The sequence below is a fragment of the Morus notabilis genome, unplaced genomic scaffold (assembly GCF_000414095.1).
Source record: "Morus notabilis unplaced genomic scaffold, ASM41409v2 Scaffold1341, whole genome shotgun sequence".
In the NCBI taxonomy this organism is placed as follows: domain Eukaryota; kingdom Viridiplantae; phylum Streptophyta; class Magnoliopsida; order Rosales; family Moraceae; genus Morus; species Morus notabilis.
The window spans coordinates 47,948-61,384 of record NW_010363438.1 but is presented as its reverse complement, the minus strand read 5'-3'; the positions used below and the strand labels follow the sequence as shown (position 1 = coordinate 61,384).

General features: G+C 35.9%; 2 protein-coding genes across 2 annotated transcripts; both read right to left on the bottom strand.

Moving 5' to 3' along the window:
- Positions 1-269: 269 nt before the first annotated feature.
- Positions 270-4,607, bottom strand: LOC21387830 (silicon efflux transporter LSI2). Its single transcript, XM_010104357.2, has 3 exons — positions 3,217-4,607; positions 1,961-2,150; positions 270-532 (listed from the first exon to the last, which is right to left on the bottom strand). The coding sequence occupies exons 1-3, from the start codon at positions 4,462-4,464 to the stop codon at positions 270-272; spliced, it is 1,701 nt and encodes a 566-aa protein (XP_010102659.1). The 5' UTR covers positions 4,465-4,607.
- A 4,710-nt stretch (positions 4,608-9,317) lies between these two features.
- On the bottom strand, positions 9,318-13,437 carry LOC21387829. Its single transcript, XM_010104356.2, has 2 exons — positions 12,975-13,437; positions 9,318-11,212 (listed from the first exon to the last, which is right to left on the bottom strand). Exons 1-2 carry the CDS (start codon positions 13,065-13,067, stop codon positions 9,740-9,742), a joined length of 1,566 nt encoding a protein of 521 aa, XP_010102658.1. The 5' UTR covers positions 13,068-13,437; the 3' UTR covers positions 9,318-9,739.

Here is a 13,437-nt window from a genome sequence, read left to right as displayed (position 1 = left end):
TATATATATATATATATAGACACACACACACACTTGAGTGTCCCCATCCTAGACAACTTTTCTCCCAAACAAATAATTTATTATTGCAACTTGTATTAAAACCAATCTATCTCTATATTCATTTTGCGAGTTTGAACCGCATCAAATTGGAGATATTTTTTTTTTCCTGTTATTGATCTAAGTTACAACGCGTCTATATGAAAATTCTCAATGTAATAGCATACACACACACACAAAAAAATATTTATTATTTTTTTTTTTTGAAAGAATTATCTTATGAGCGTCAAACCAATAGCGGTGACAATTAAAGTGGACGGAATTCCAAATTTGAGATGTCTCCAAAACGACAAATTGTAGCCAAGTTGTGGGGCTCTGCGAGCTTGTTCGCAGACAATTAAATTGGCTGCTGATCCCAACAGTGAGAGGTTCCCTGCCACTGTGCTGACCCAAGCCAATATCAGCCATGCCTTCTTCTCCTCAGCTGCTGAAATATTTGCTGCTGAAGCTGCCACTCTCCCTCCAAGCAACAGAACTATAACGAAAATAAATAAATAATTAAAGATTTAAAAGGAAAAAAAAGGGGAAATTCTGCAATAAATGGGTGCAAAAAATACATAGAATAGTCAAATTTACATACTGTTTGATTGTGGTGTGACAAAAAAATGCGCACTAAACTCTTAAAACAAAGAGAGAAAGAAAAAAGGACGTGAAAAGAATAATAATAATGTAGGAGAATTATGTTTTAGAATAAAAAATAAAACGAAACCTATATGTAGGCATAATTTTCAACCATCATGTCTTATTGAGTTTTATTAGATTATCCTACTTTAATTTGATATGGGTGTAATTTGACGATTTAGAATGGATAAGAGTTTCTTTCTCACCCTATCACAAATTCTCCTAAAATGAACAATAAAATAGAGAAAGAGAATGCATATTCCATTGTACAAGAGTCTAAAGAAGAAATGATGTCAGAGGAATACTTTTTTTTTTTTTTTAACTGATACATTGTCATGTATTGTAAGTACAACTTTTTTCTTAACCTTCTTTGGTCCTTTCCATTTTCTTTTTTAAATTATATTGACTACTAAATGTGGAAATTCTTGATAGTCAATCCCATTCTTATGTTAAAAAAATTGTAAATTTAGAAATGAAGACAAAATGAATTCTAGCTTCTAGGAGAAACAGGGTGCATTATGTGGCTGTGCACTGTGTGGGGCTAAAAAGGCTTGTGTGAATATTTATAAGAGGGCACTTTTTGTAGACATTAACATGCAGAAAGACAAAATCCCCATAGAAATATTAAATACATACAATACAAAGGCTTCGTCACCAAGATAGAAAGAATATATAAAAGTTAGGACTTGAAAATGACTCAAAAAGACCATGTTATCAAAATCAAGTTGGAAAACGACCAATATCTATACTATTGTCCCGTTTATTTCACCGATTCGAGTTTTACTACAGTAAAAACTCTCATAAACAGTCACATCTAACTTTTTTTTACAGTAAAAAGTTCTCACATAAAGTCAAATCTCAACTTGAATCAACGAATTAAACGGACCATATATCTACAATATTTTTATGTATCTTCTTTCTTTTCATAGGGATGTCATACTATAGATATATTTTTACAGACTAATCTGAGGTCATAACATTGAATATATATGTATATTTTAAATTCTACCAGCTTAAACGGTTGTTCATCAAAAACCAGTGGTTTTTTTTTTTTTTAGGTAATAAATTTGGAAAACGACTTGCTTAGTATGAGAGCAGAATTTTTAACTAAAAGGGAATAAGTTGTATATTAAGTACTTGCGTGTACTCATGTAGACCTTACTCTCCTACCATTGATTGTGCTCAGACAAGGGTCAACTTTTTTTCTTTTTCCCCCTTTTCAAGTAAAGAAAATAAGAAAATAGACAAAAAAGAGTAAACAAGAGAGAAGCCAAAATCATACCAGTTGGTACATTTGAAGCCAAATTTGATAGGCCAAGAATGACTAGAGCAAGAATTGCAATCCCACTGGCGCGATCAATTTTTGCATGAGGCTCTATTAAGTCCCATAGAGTGCTTGGTATTCCCGTCTTGTTAAACCCATCAACCGTGATAAACATCCCGCAGAAGAAAATCAAAAGCGAATACGAAACCTGCTCAACAAAAGAAAAAAAAAATGTTTAGTTTAAGGGGATGTTTGATAAGAGGATTCGTATCTTAATTCGAATCATAATTCATAGTTTACTACAATATTTTTTCTCATAAAAAATATACATAAATTAAAAATAATTCTAATCTCATAATTTTAATTTATGAATCAAACGTCTCCTAAATTCACTATGCTCTAAAAAGTTCTATTTTTACTTATGGCAAAAAAAAAGTAAAAACACGGTAGAAGTACGTTGGTATGGTATCTCTAGAGAGTTTTTTTTTTTTTGCACTTTTATCAAACAAGCTATTTGCATATTATCAAATTGAAAAAAAAAAAAAAAACTTTTATCACCTCTAAAAGTAATATTAAGACTCTGTTTATTTCACCGATTTAAGTTTAGAATTTGAGTTTCGTTACAGTAAAAAGCTCTCATAAACAATCACATTTAGAGTCCGTTTAGTTCGCTGTTTCGAGTTTTTAATTCAAGTTGAGATGTGACTTTATGTGAGAACTTTTTATTGTAACAAAAAAATTAAATGTGACTGTTTTTTAGAGCTTTTTACTACAACAAAACTCAAATTTTAAACTCGAATCAATAAAATGAACGGGGCCTTAATTTTTTTACTACAATAAAAAACTTTCACATAAAATCACATCTCAACTCGAATTAAAAACTCGAATCAGCGAATTACACGAACCTAAATTAACCTTTTAATTAAAAATAATTTTACCGTACCTAACTCCAATTATGAGATCCTGTTGAACTTTATTAATATATTATTATTTAAATAAAAATATAATAGTGAAATTCTAATGTGTTTAACAGTGAATTTAAAAAGTCCTAACATTTTTTCCTAAATATACACTTACGTTTTCTTTTGAGTGATGGCCTCGTTTGTTTCGTTGATTCGAGTTTAAAATTTGAGTTGAGATGTGATTTTATGTGAGAGCTTTTTACTGTAGTAAAAAAGTTAGATGTGACTGTTTGTGAGAATATTTTTACTGTAATAAAATTTAAATTCTAAACTTGAATCAGCGAAACGAACGAATACAAACGAGGCATTTACCTTTTCAAGGCATTGCTCAGCATCCTGGAAATCAAGAACGACAAGAGCAAGAGCAGCAGTAATAGCAGTCCACGACATGTCGAGCCCCAAAAGCAAAGCCACCAACATTCCCACAGTCACAAGGTAAACGCAGGCTTTCCAAACCACTCTTTTCCATTTCTTGGGATAACAAATACTCGTAATCGGCCTCAGGGCCTGATCTGCCGACCTCAAAGAACACGTATCAGACAGCCCATTTGCTGAAGCAATCCTTTTCGAATTATGAACACTAATAACGGCATTATTACTGTTATTATTACTATTAATACTCTCTTGATCATTTCTTTTCTGTGACCCTCCAACATCAATCGCCACGTCTTTTTGCCCATCATTTGAACTCCTTCCAATACTACCTTCCATGGCGTCGCTAGGAACTCTGTGGATTTCCGTCTCGCTCGAACTCAACCTGTTTCTGAGCCTCTCAACATTCGTTGTCGTATTAACACTTGGTGAGTTTTGAAAGTTGAGATTTTCAAGCTTGGAGCTCCAATCTTGGGACCCCATTGAGGACAAGTGGGAAAGAGGGGCCGGAGCGGCCTCGACGGCGGCGACCTCCAAAGCGGGATCCTCCTCGACTTTCTTGATCGAAAAGAGCCGCCAATACATGCAAAGAAGAAGCACGGCATTGACGCACACGCCCACAAGCATGGCCGGCAGAACCCCGACCAAAAAGCGCCCGAAAGAGATCTTGCTCTGCACGGCGATGACGAGGTTCTGGGGATTCCCGATCGGCGTGGCGGCGGACCCGATGTTCGAGCTCGTGGCGAGCGCGAGGAGGAACGGGTGGGGAGGGAGGTTGTGTTGTCTGGCGACTTTGAGGACGAACTCCGTCAAAACGACACAGGAGGTGTCGTTCGTGAAGAGAGCGCTGGAGACGGCGGAGATGAAGCAGATTCTGCAGAGCAAGTCTTTGGCTCCTCTGCTCTTCCATGAGAGCACTTTTCCGAGATATTTGAACATGTCGGCTCGCTCTAGGTAGACGCTGACGACCATAGTTCCGAAGAGGAGGCCGAGGATCGGGAGATCTATGGCGTCGTAGGCTTGGTCGGGAGACAGGACTTTGAAGACCACCATGAGCATGGCGCCGAGGAGAGAGCCGGCGGTTCGGCCAATCGGAAGGCACGGGACCGACGGGAAAACCGCCATTATCCAGAATATCCCGAAGGCTATTGAGCCTAGAACAACTTTTACAGTTGATGCCATAGCCATTTTTTTTTGTTTTTTACTTTCTTTTTTTGTTTTTTTTTTTTTTGTTGAAGATTTTTGTGCCTTCTTTTTGTGTGTATTTATACCTGATTCATGTGTAAAAATGTTGTTTGAGTAGAGTGTGGATGTTTTCTCTAAATGGATACGATAGGAGGACCAAAAAAGTGGGGACTAGAGAGGGAGGACTTTTTTGGGTTGAACATTGAAGGGTTTTTTTTTGTTTTTGTTTTTTTTTTTGTTTTTTGTTTTCAAGGCAATCTCATGGATGGAGAGATATGATATGAGAGAGATGCGTTGGAGCTAACGAGTCAAGTGGGATTTGGAAGAAGATAAACTGTGACATGTGTTCCAGAGTCTTTGGTTTCGTGACTCCGTTTGTTTTTTCCAAAAGCTAAAGTTGTTGCAAAGGATCCATATGTGCGGCACCAAACTTTTTTTAGTTAATTTTTTTTTAAAAAAAAATGAACTATTTTAGTTAATTGATTTTGAGATCTACACAAGAATAAGACAATCAAAATTAGAAAAAATAAATTACGGGGGAGAGAGATAAATTTTGATTCGATCTATAAATTGATAATTGAATTTGAAAATGTGGTCACCGGACACCGGCCGAGATTTGTTAGCGTCATAATTGTGAGTTTTTTTAGGAAATAATTGTGAGCATGTTCCAAAATGACGACAAAAAGTTGTTTTTAAATTATTTGATAGGAAAAAGAGTCGGTTTTTCTTACTCAAAAAAGGTTGATTTTTGTTTTTCTAATAAATCGATCTATTGGAACGTTAAAAATTGTCCATGTAATAGTATTAGCTACCATTTCAATAAAATAAAATAAAAAAGTAGTATTAGCTACAAATGAATCCCATCACTACTTTAAAATAAAAAAAAAGAAAGAAATTAAAAATTCATGAATTTTCTAATTGGGTAATATTTATCCTTTTTCGTGTCTTGAGTTCTAATTGGAAAGCTAGTAAGTTTCTTTCTCAACTTGGCATACTCATAATTGACTGGAATTTATAACTAGGATTCCTTGAATTTTGAGTATGCTACAAAACGTTACTCACAAAACTTAGATTGCAATAAAATTGGTCTTTGAAGCGGTCCTTTATGAACAAGTATAATCTTTACCCACTAAAGTTAACCTCACATTTTCAACGGGGAAACATTAAAGTTAAACCTCGCATTATCAAATGTCGTGCATTTTCCCATTTGAAAATTGGCAAGTTTTCTTCAGAATTTAGCTTTAAATAATGGTAATGAATATCTTTATAGTTACTCTACGGGTGGCAATCCACGACAACACAACTCAAAATTAAAGGTAATAATTTGGATTATAACACGACTTGAAATCGCATGGAATTAGTAAGTTTAGGTTTACAATAAATAGATTTGAATCATAATCAGATTGATATGATTAACACGATTAATAAATAAATTAGGTCAGGTCTGATCTTTTAGCACAAAGTGGCCCGAAATGAACAATTAACTATATGTATCATTTGTAGATTAATTATATATGATATAATATAAAAGTTTATATAATGTATCAAAGACAAATAATAGGTGTTTAAAAATATTTAGATGAAGTTTACTTGTTTTTCTTAAAAAAAAAGATAAATTGATTAATAAAACTGTTAAATGTGTCATGGTCGTATTAAATAAATCCTAATTGTATCAATTATTTATTCAATATATTAATTTAAATAGGTTATGCAGGTAGAAATGATTAGCGCGATTGATAAATGAATCGTGTTTGGATTAATATTTTTGACACGTTTAATAAATGAGTCTTGTCTAGGTTGATATTCTATGAAATAATTAATAAATGGGTTTAACACGAACACGATCTATTAACACGAATTGCCACCCTTAAGTTACTCAAATTGGGTTTTTGTCTTCTTACAACTTACAAGCCTCGTTTTCTCCTGGTCGCTTATCTTTTTGTTCAGTTAAACTTAAAGGAAAAATACCCTACTCCACTTAAAAATAAACAATTGTTATTTAATTAATAAAAAGAAAACAAAAGACTATAATAACACAAAATTATTTAGAATGACATAAGTAATATAGTTTTACATAAATCATGTACTTTTCTCTGTACATAATGAAACTCCTATCTTTTTTTTTAATTATTTTTTGGCTCATGAAAACGCCTTTTGATTTCATATATATCTTTGAAAACTACTTATGCCTCGTTTGTTTCGCGGATTTGAGTTTCTAATTCGAGCTGAGATATAGCATTTTCTGAGAGCTTTTAATTGTATGAATTTAAAATTAAAAACTCGAATCGGTAAAATGAACAATGCCTTAAACTTGTATTAATTTAATAATAAGAAATTATGAAACATATCCAAACCTCCTTCTTTTGACTCGTTTACCGCTTACAAACCTTCTTGGATCTTTCCTCACGGTGGCTTATTTTTCTCTTGGTACATTAAACTCCTTAATTTGACTTGTATATACGTGAAAACTACTTAAACCTGTATTAATAATAAGATATTATGAAACAAATCCAAGCAGTTCAAGTTGTTGCCTCACTTAGCTATGTTAAAACAAAAAGTTTGAGAATTCCAGTTGTTTTCTTGTACAACACAGCAATCAAACTCGATTTGCTGTTGTAAACGCATCAGGGTAAGTAAGGATTAACCTTGGTTAATACGCACTGTGCATGAGGATTGCCACGAAGAAACATGTGTGTCATCACCGACATGACGTGTCGATCGGGTCATATCTCGTGACAAATTTTCTGTAAGGTACTTAAAAATTATTCAGTATGTGATTTTCTAAATATTTTTAAAGTATTATTCATATATACGAAGGTATATATTATTAGGTATTTGCCTTGTGTATCCACTTTGTTCCACGTAGCCAACATGCAAGGTTTCATCTGTGAGACACCGGTTCATTCTCTGTTATGCAATAGTTCCTTTTTTGTCTTTTTTTATTGTTAGGTTGGATATTGTAAACGATAGAAAAATAGAATTATGGGATTTGAGACGTAAGTAACTATTCTTTCTTTTTTTTTTTTTTTTTTTTTTTCTCTGTCCCAATATAATATTTCTGTCTACATATATGGACACAACTAACCCACTTTTTTTTTCTTTTTTTTTTTTTTTTTGAATAACACAAGTAACCCACTTGAATTAACGCGGCTGCGGTCCAAGAGGGTCAAACAAATATTTTCTTGTTGCACACTTTTCTATGTAATCACTGTTTTTCCTTTTAAATTTCTAACGTGGGACTTCTTGGGTTTTCACATTCCATGAAATATTACCAATAAAATATTACAACCTCCAAACATTGTATTTTTTCCCCCCCACTCGTGTGGTCTCAAGAAGAATAGCCCATATGCAGTCACAGCCTGTTTCTTCTGTCATGGCTGTAGTTTATATAATTGGGGCAAAGTTTCTTAAGGACAAGGACACGAGATTTGGCCGTTATATATATACGTAAATATGATGATTGACATTATTGAGGCTTATCCTTAGCCAGCATAAGATACTGCTGGCACCAACCATTAAATGGCAATAGTATAATCCATAATTAGCCTTATTTTCTTTACCAGTCAAAATTGTATATATATGCCTCTACAAAATTGGACGTTCGTTCTCAATCCTCACTCACTAGACTAGTGAAGTTGGTCTTTAAAGAAAATGCTGTTCCTCTGGTGGTTGGAACCAAAAACTTATGGATGGTACTAATAACATTGATGAAAATTTGAGAAATTTTCCATGCATGATCATTAATGCTATATTTAGTAGGAAGAAAAGAAAATACAATAAAAAGAAAATATGGAAGTGATGAAAAATAGCAATGATGGAAAGAAAATTGATTTTCTTTTATGTTGTTTGGTATGAGAATATGGAAAGAAAATGAACTTACCTTCACTTGTTTGGTATTGGAAGTTAAATTGGGAGAGAAGAAAAAATCTTACTCGTAAATTACTTTTATACTCTTAAATTTTTTGCTTTCGATGTTGATGGAGAAAATGGTAGTTTAGTAATTTTACTCACTTTAATGAGTTTTTTCCATTTTTCATCCCATTTTCTGCCCACTTGTGGAAAGAGAAAAAAATAGTGGGGCCCACATGTATTATTTTCCACTATATTTTCTCTTCATTTCTCTTTTCTCTCCTACCAAACAACCTACATTTTCATTTTCCCTCCCAAAATCCCTCCACCTTCTTCCTTCCTTCTACTTTTCTTTCCTACCAAACATACTTTAATGCTATGTTTGGTAGGAAGAAAAGAAAATACGATAAAAAAAAATATGAAAGTGATGAAAAATAGTAATGATGGAAAGAAAATTGATTTTCTTTTATGTTGTTTGGTATGAGAATATGAAAAAAAAAAAATGAACTTACCTTCACTTGTTTGGTATTAGAAGTTAAATTGGGAGAGAAGAAAAAATCTTACTCGTAAATTACTTTTATACCCTTAAATTTTTTGCTTCGATGTTGATGGAGAAAAGGGTAGTTTAATAATTTTACTCGCTTTAATGAGTTTTTTCCATTTTTCATCCCATTTTCTGCCCACTTGTGAAAAGAAAAAAAATAGTGAAACCCACATGTATTATTTTCCACTCTATTTTCTCTTCCTTTCTCTTTTCTCTCCTACCATACAACCTATATTTTCATTTTTCTTCCCAAAATCTCTCCACCTTCTTCCTTCCTTCTACTTTTCTTTCCTACCAAACATACTCGTGGTCCAGCTTTCTCCCCACACGTTTTGGAGTACAATTATCCCAAATTAAAACCGTAACAGATCCTTAATAGGAGTGGTCCTCTAAAAAAGTGGGGTCCACTAGTCAGTATTTTTTGCAGTAAACAGTTAGATCTGATATTAGTCAAAACTCTGAATAAGGCCCTGTAACATATGGTTCCCAAATAGATTTCATCAGATGATCAGGTCTCAGAAGTCAGAGGTACTATTTTGAGCTTCTTTTTAATTTGTACACATTACAAGAAAATCTAGAGCCCACAACAAAAACACTATACTGAAACGCTATCCTTTTGTATAACATAGTAAAAGAAAATTGTAAAGAATGCGCTAGCTATACCACTACTCACACTAGAAATCCTACAAGCTGCTATCTCCTTTCTGCATCGTGTCTTGGGCACGAAACATTCAAGAAGCTCTCCTCTAATTGCTGCACTTCATTCATCAATAAATTGATCCCAGTTTTACCAAGTTTTTGTGTCTTCAAAATTGTACTCTCTCTAGATTTTCTGTTAGTGGTTTTACCATTGCAGATCCATTTTCAAAGTTCTTTCTTTATCTGTCAACTGACCCCAGGCTGCAGAATCGGAAAGAAACTCCAACTATTGCCAGCCTTTGCTTCCTTCCCAGCTACTTTCTCATTAGCCCACCACTCAGAGCCAATGGTCGGTTTAACTGAAACATCTGCTTTCGTGTTGTCAAAGTTGAACTCCTTTATCGACCCAAGTGTGATTGATCGATGCTTCTGATAGAAATGATCATCCTCCCCTTCTCGACAATCAGACTGAGGCGTTTTGTTGGAAGTTTCCTCAACACACGACTGATCATTGGGGCTGTCAACGTTATTTGCTGATATTCCATCTTTCTTAGTGGGGCATTCTGCGGGTGAATCTTCCAAAGACTCTGAAGTAGTTCTACCGTTTGATGAGGCTGACTTACTTGCAAGACAACGTGCAACATCTTCTCCAGTCAACTCAAATGAAACTCTGTGATCAACTACTGATCCATCATTTTGGCATCCGTTATCTGAGTTGGCAAGGGATGCCACTTCAGATATTTGATTCTCCAAAAGAAAACTATCTCCAGAAACAACCAAAAAACCATCAGGTGTCAAAGTTCCAGAACCCAACCTGGAACCAAGTCCTGGACCATTTGGGGTCATACACCCAGAACCCAGCCTTGAACCCAGCCCATAGCCATCTGGGGTCAAGGAGCCAGACCCCAGCCTTGAACCCAGCCCCACACCATCTGGAGTCACCGAGCCAGATCCTAGCCTTGAACCCAGCCCCACACCATCTGGGGTCAAAGAACCAGAACCCAACCTTGAACCCCATTTCCATGTGGTGAAATGCTCAAACCCCAAAAGCCTTGGAGCTTCCCCCATGCGAAACCCAAGAATGGGGTGTTTATCAGGGAAAGGAGAAGAGGTACCGGAGTTTGAGACCACGGATCCTGGGGATATGAGATTGCCACCGGGGCTTCCGGGGTACAGTTGGTAAGGCTGAAACTCACAATGAGAGAGTGAAAACTTCTGGTTGGCACCACTACTGTTCCTCCGAGTTCGGTCCAATGAAGATGTCAGAAGCTGAGCAAATGGCACTTCAGGGGATGAAGGTGTGGTGAGTTGAACGGATTCAGGAGGAGGAGTGAAAGGAGCCGTGGATGGTTCAGTGGTGAAAGTGGAAAAAACAGGTGGTGAGACTAACTGGGTCTCGTATGCATAGGGACCTATGGCAAAAATCGATGTGGGTCCACCAGGAGAGTAAGCATTGATGGAAAGAGAAGTGAGGGACAAAAGTCCAGCTGGGGACTGTGTAGCGGAAGGAGGATCTGATTGAAGGAAAGATGCAGGAGAAGACGGAGGGGCAATAAAGGGTAAAACAATGGCTGTTGATGGGGCTTGGTTTTCTGGTGCAGGGGCTGCAGCACCTGGTAACACTGGTTCAGGAACAAGTACGGCGTGACCAATTCGCTTGCTGTTTTTGTGCGAACCAAAACACCAGTACAGGCTCCAGCAGCTTCCCCACCTCCGTTTCTGCGTCAAAATGGTGAAAAGAAATATGTCAGTAACTAGGAATTGAAGCAAAAATTTGTCTCCTTCTCTAGTTACGAACACAAAACTAATAGACGACATTAGGTGAATTACTTTGGTCTCAACCTTAGGATGTCAAAGGCTTATATTCATCAACGAAAGTAAGCTACAGAGTATCATACTTCACTATCCTAACATCTTTGACGTTAATTATTAACACAAATAACAACCTTGAAATAACTTTAACATCAACTTTGTCAGTCTGTACAAGGCTGCGTACGTGAGAATTGTCAAACTCTTGCTACCTTAAAAGACCAAGGGTATTATTATATACCCCTCAGCAACATGAACAGAACTTAGTTAAATTACGTCTGAAAAGTTAACAGGTGATGCTTGGAAAGCATTGGCTAGAGGAGGAAAAAGGGGCAAAATTTTGCAATGCAACAGCACAGAGATTTCATGTCGCACTTCAAAAATCCACAATAAAGTGCTTAAAAAAGTAAGTGAGAAAACATCCAAGATAATTATGAAGTATTTTTATAAAGTTACAAAAAAGACATCAATTTTGTATCAGAAGATAATGTCATGTTTCCACGTGAAAATATGGAACTTGACATAAAGGTAGGTCACTGTTTTATATCTAATTTCAGGCTCCACAATTGTCTTGGGTCCTAATAACCGAGGGATGTAAGGCACATGCACCCTTCTCCTCAAACATGACATGTGAAATTGGCTCAAAGTTTATGGGCTATTCAACTTGAAAGTGAATATTCCTAAAAATGTTTGTAGGCGGACATTATTATGGTACCCCATCCGAAAAGGACCACCTCCTCTATGACTACGGTCCCCGGGGACAAGATAAGGGTGAGGGGTTAGGAGGGTAACGCGTCATATGACCAATTAATTTTCTTCTTCCTATGCCAACACATTACCCCCTAAATTCAAGTTCCAAACATAAACTAAATTCACCTTTTTTTCTAGTCCGATTATTTGCAGAGAGAATCTGTAGAGAGTAATGACAAGAAAAATATGTTTTCTACATGTAGACTACCCGAAAACCCGGATGTTCTATTCTAATGAAAATTATCACTTGAGAATATAGAATCTGATACCATCCTAACTTGTTTAAGCCCTAATATAAAGAACTAGAAAGTAAATAGGATGCAGATCAAGTGTTAAATTCAGCACCAAGAACCATTGTTTGGAGTCAATCCAGATGATGAAAACAAATCAAGAAGAGATGGTTGAATTTGAATCAAAGGGATAACATTTGAAACCCAATATGTATATGGAGGAAAAAAACTGAACTTTTGCATGTTACACAAATCAAATTCTCGACAAGACTAAAGCTGAATTAATCACCAAAGAGTTATAATTGGTTAAATCTATGAGACTTAATTCTCCTTTCCATGATTTCCCTTGATTGTAAGCAACCAAACACAACAGGAAAGCAATTTAACCGAAATTTTTTTTTTCCAAAAAGACAAAAGAAAGAAGAAACCAATCTTCAAAATAATTTGCATTTGGAGCCTAATTCTCCACAAAAAACGTCCAGGACCGCTCAGAAAAACATAATTCGAGTAAAAAGGAGAGCATCAAAAGTCAAGATCCTACCTTTTCTACTCATCAAAACAGAACAAAAAACACTAAAATCACACAAAAACTCAATTCATACATGCGTATATACAAACAAAACATGAGATGTACGCACAAACAGAAGACACGAGAGAGAGAGAGAGAGAGAGAGAGAGAGAGAGAGAGTTACAGGGACTGCAGCAGGTTGGGCCCGAGCCTCGGCGGAGACGATAGCAGTGGCGGCAGCGTTGATCGTCTCAACGCTATTGTTAACGGTTCTCATCGTCGGATTCGGATTCCGATTCCGATTTTGATCCGGGAAATAAAATAAACAAAAACTCCTTGCTCTCCAAGTATCGAATTCCCCTACGGCGGCGGCGACTCTCACGGCCGGCTACGAAGGCAAAAAACGGTGTCTTCTCCGGCGAGATTCGCAGAACATGTCGGTCAGGGTTTCGGATTTTTCTCCGGCTCCGAAGAATCTTCTTCTTCTTCAGTCCTCTGCTCCGGTTTCAGCAATAGCGAAGAAGAAGAAGAAGAAGAAGAAAAAGAAGGTATGAAACAAAAGAAATGCGACTAGAAAGGAAGAGTCTTTTTTTAACTAACCTCCTCTTTCTCTCTCTAACTTTCTCTCTCCTGTTGTGGTTCTCCAC

What these genes read in the sequence shown, in the direction of transcription:
- LOC21387830 (XM_010104357.2), bottom strand. Translation starts at nt 4,464, where the DNA reads ATGGCTATGGCATCAACTGTAAAAGTTGTTCTAGGCTCAATAGCCTTC. An exon ending in CTGAGCAATGCCTTGAAAAG is followed by an intron (nt 2,151 to 3,216) that starts GTAAATGCCTCG and finishes TTTGTTGAGCAG; the next exon opens with GTTTCGTATTCGCTTTTGAT. An exon ending in GGCTTCAAATGTACCAACTG is followed by an intron (nt 533 to 1,960) that starts GTATGATTTTGG and finishes TTTTCGTTATAG; the next exon opens with TTCTGTTGCTTGGAGGGAGA.
- LOC21387829 (XM_010104356.2), bottom strand. Translation starts at nt 13,067, where the DNA reads ATGAGAACCGTTAACAATAGCGTTGAGACGATCAACGCTGCCGCCACT. An exon ending in CCCAACCTGCTGCAGTCCCT is followed by an intron (nt 11,213 to 12,974) that starts GTAACTCTCTCT and finishes ATTTTGACGCAG; the next exon opens with AAACGGAGGTGGGGAAGCTG.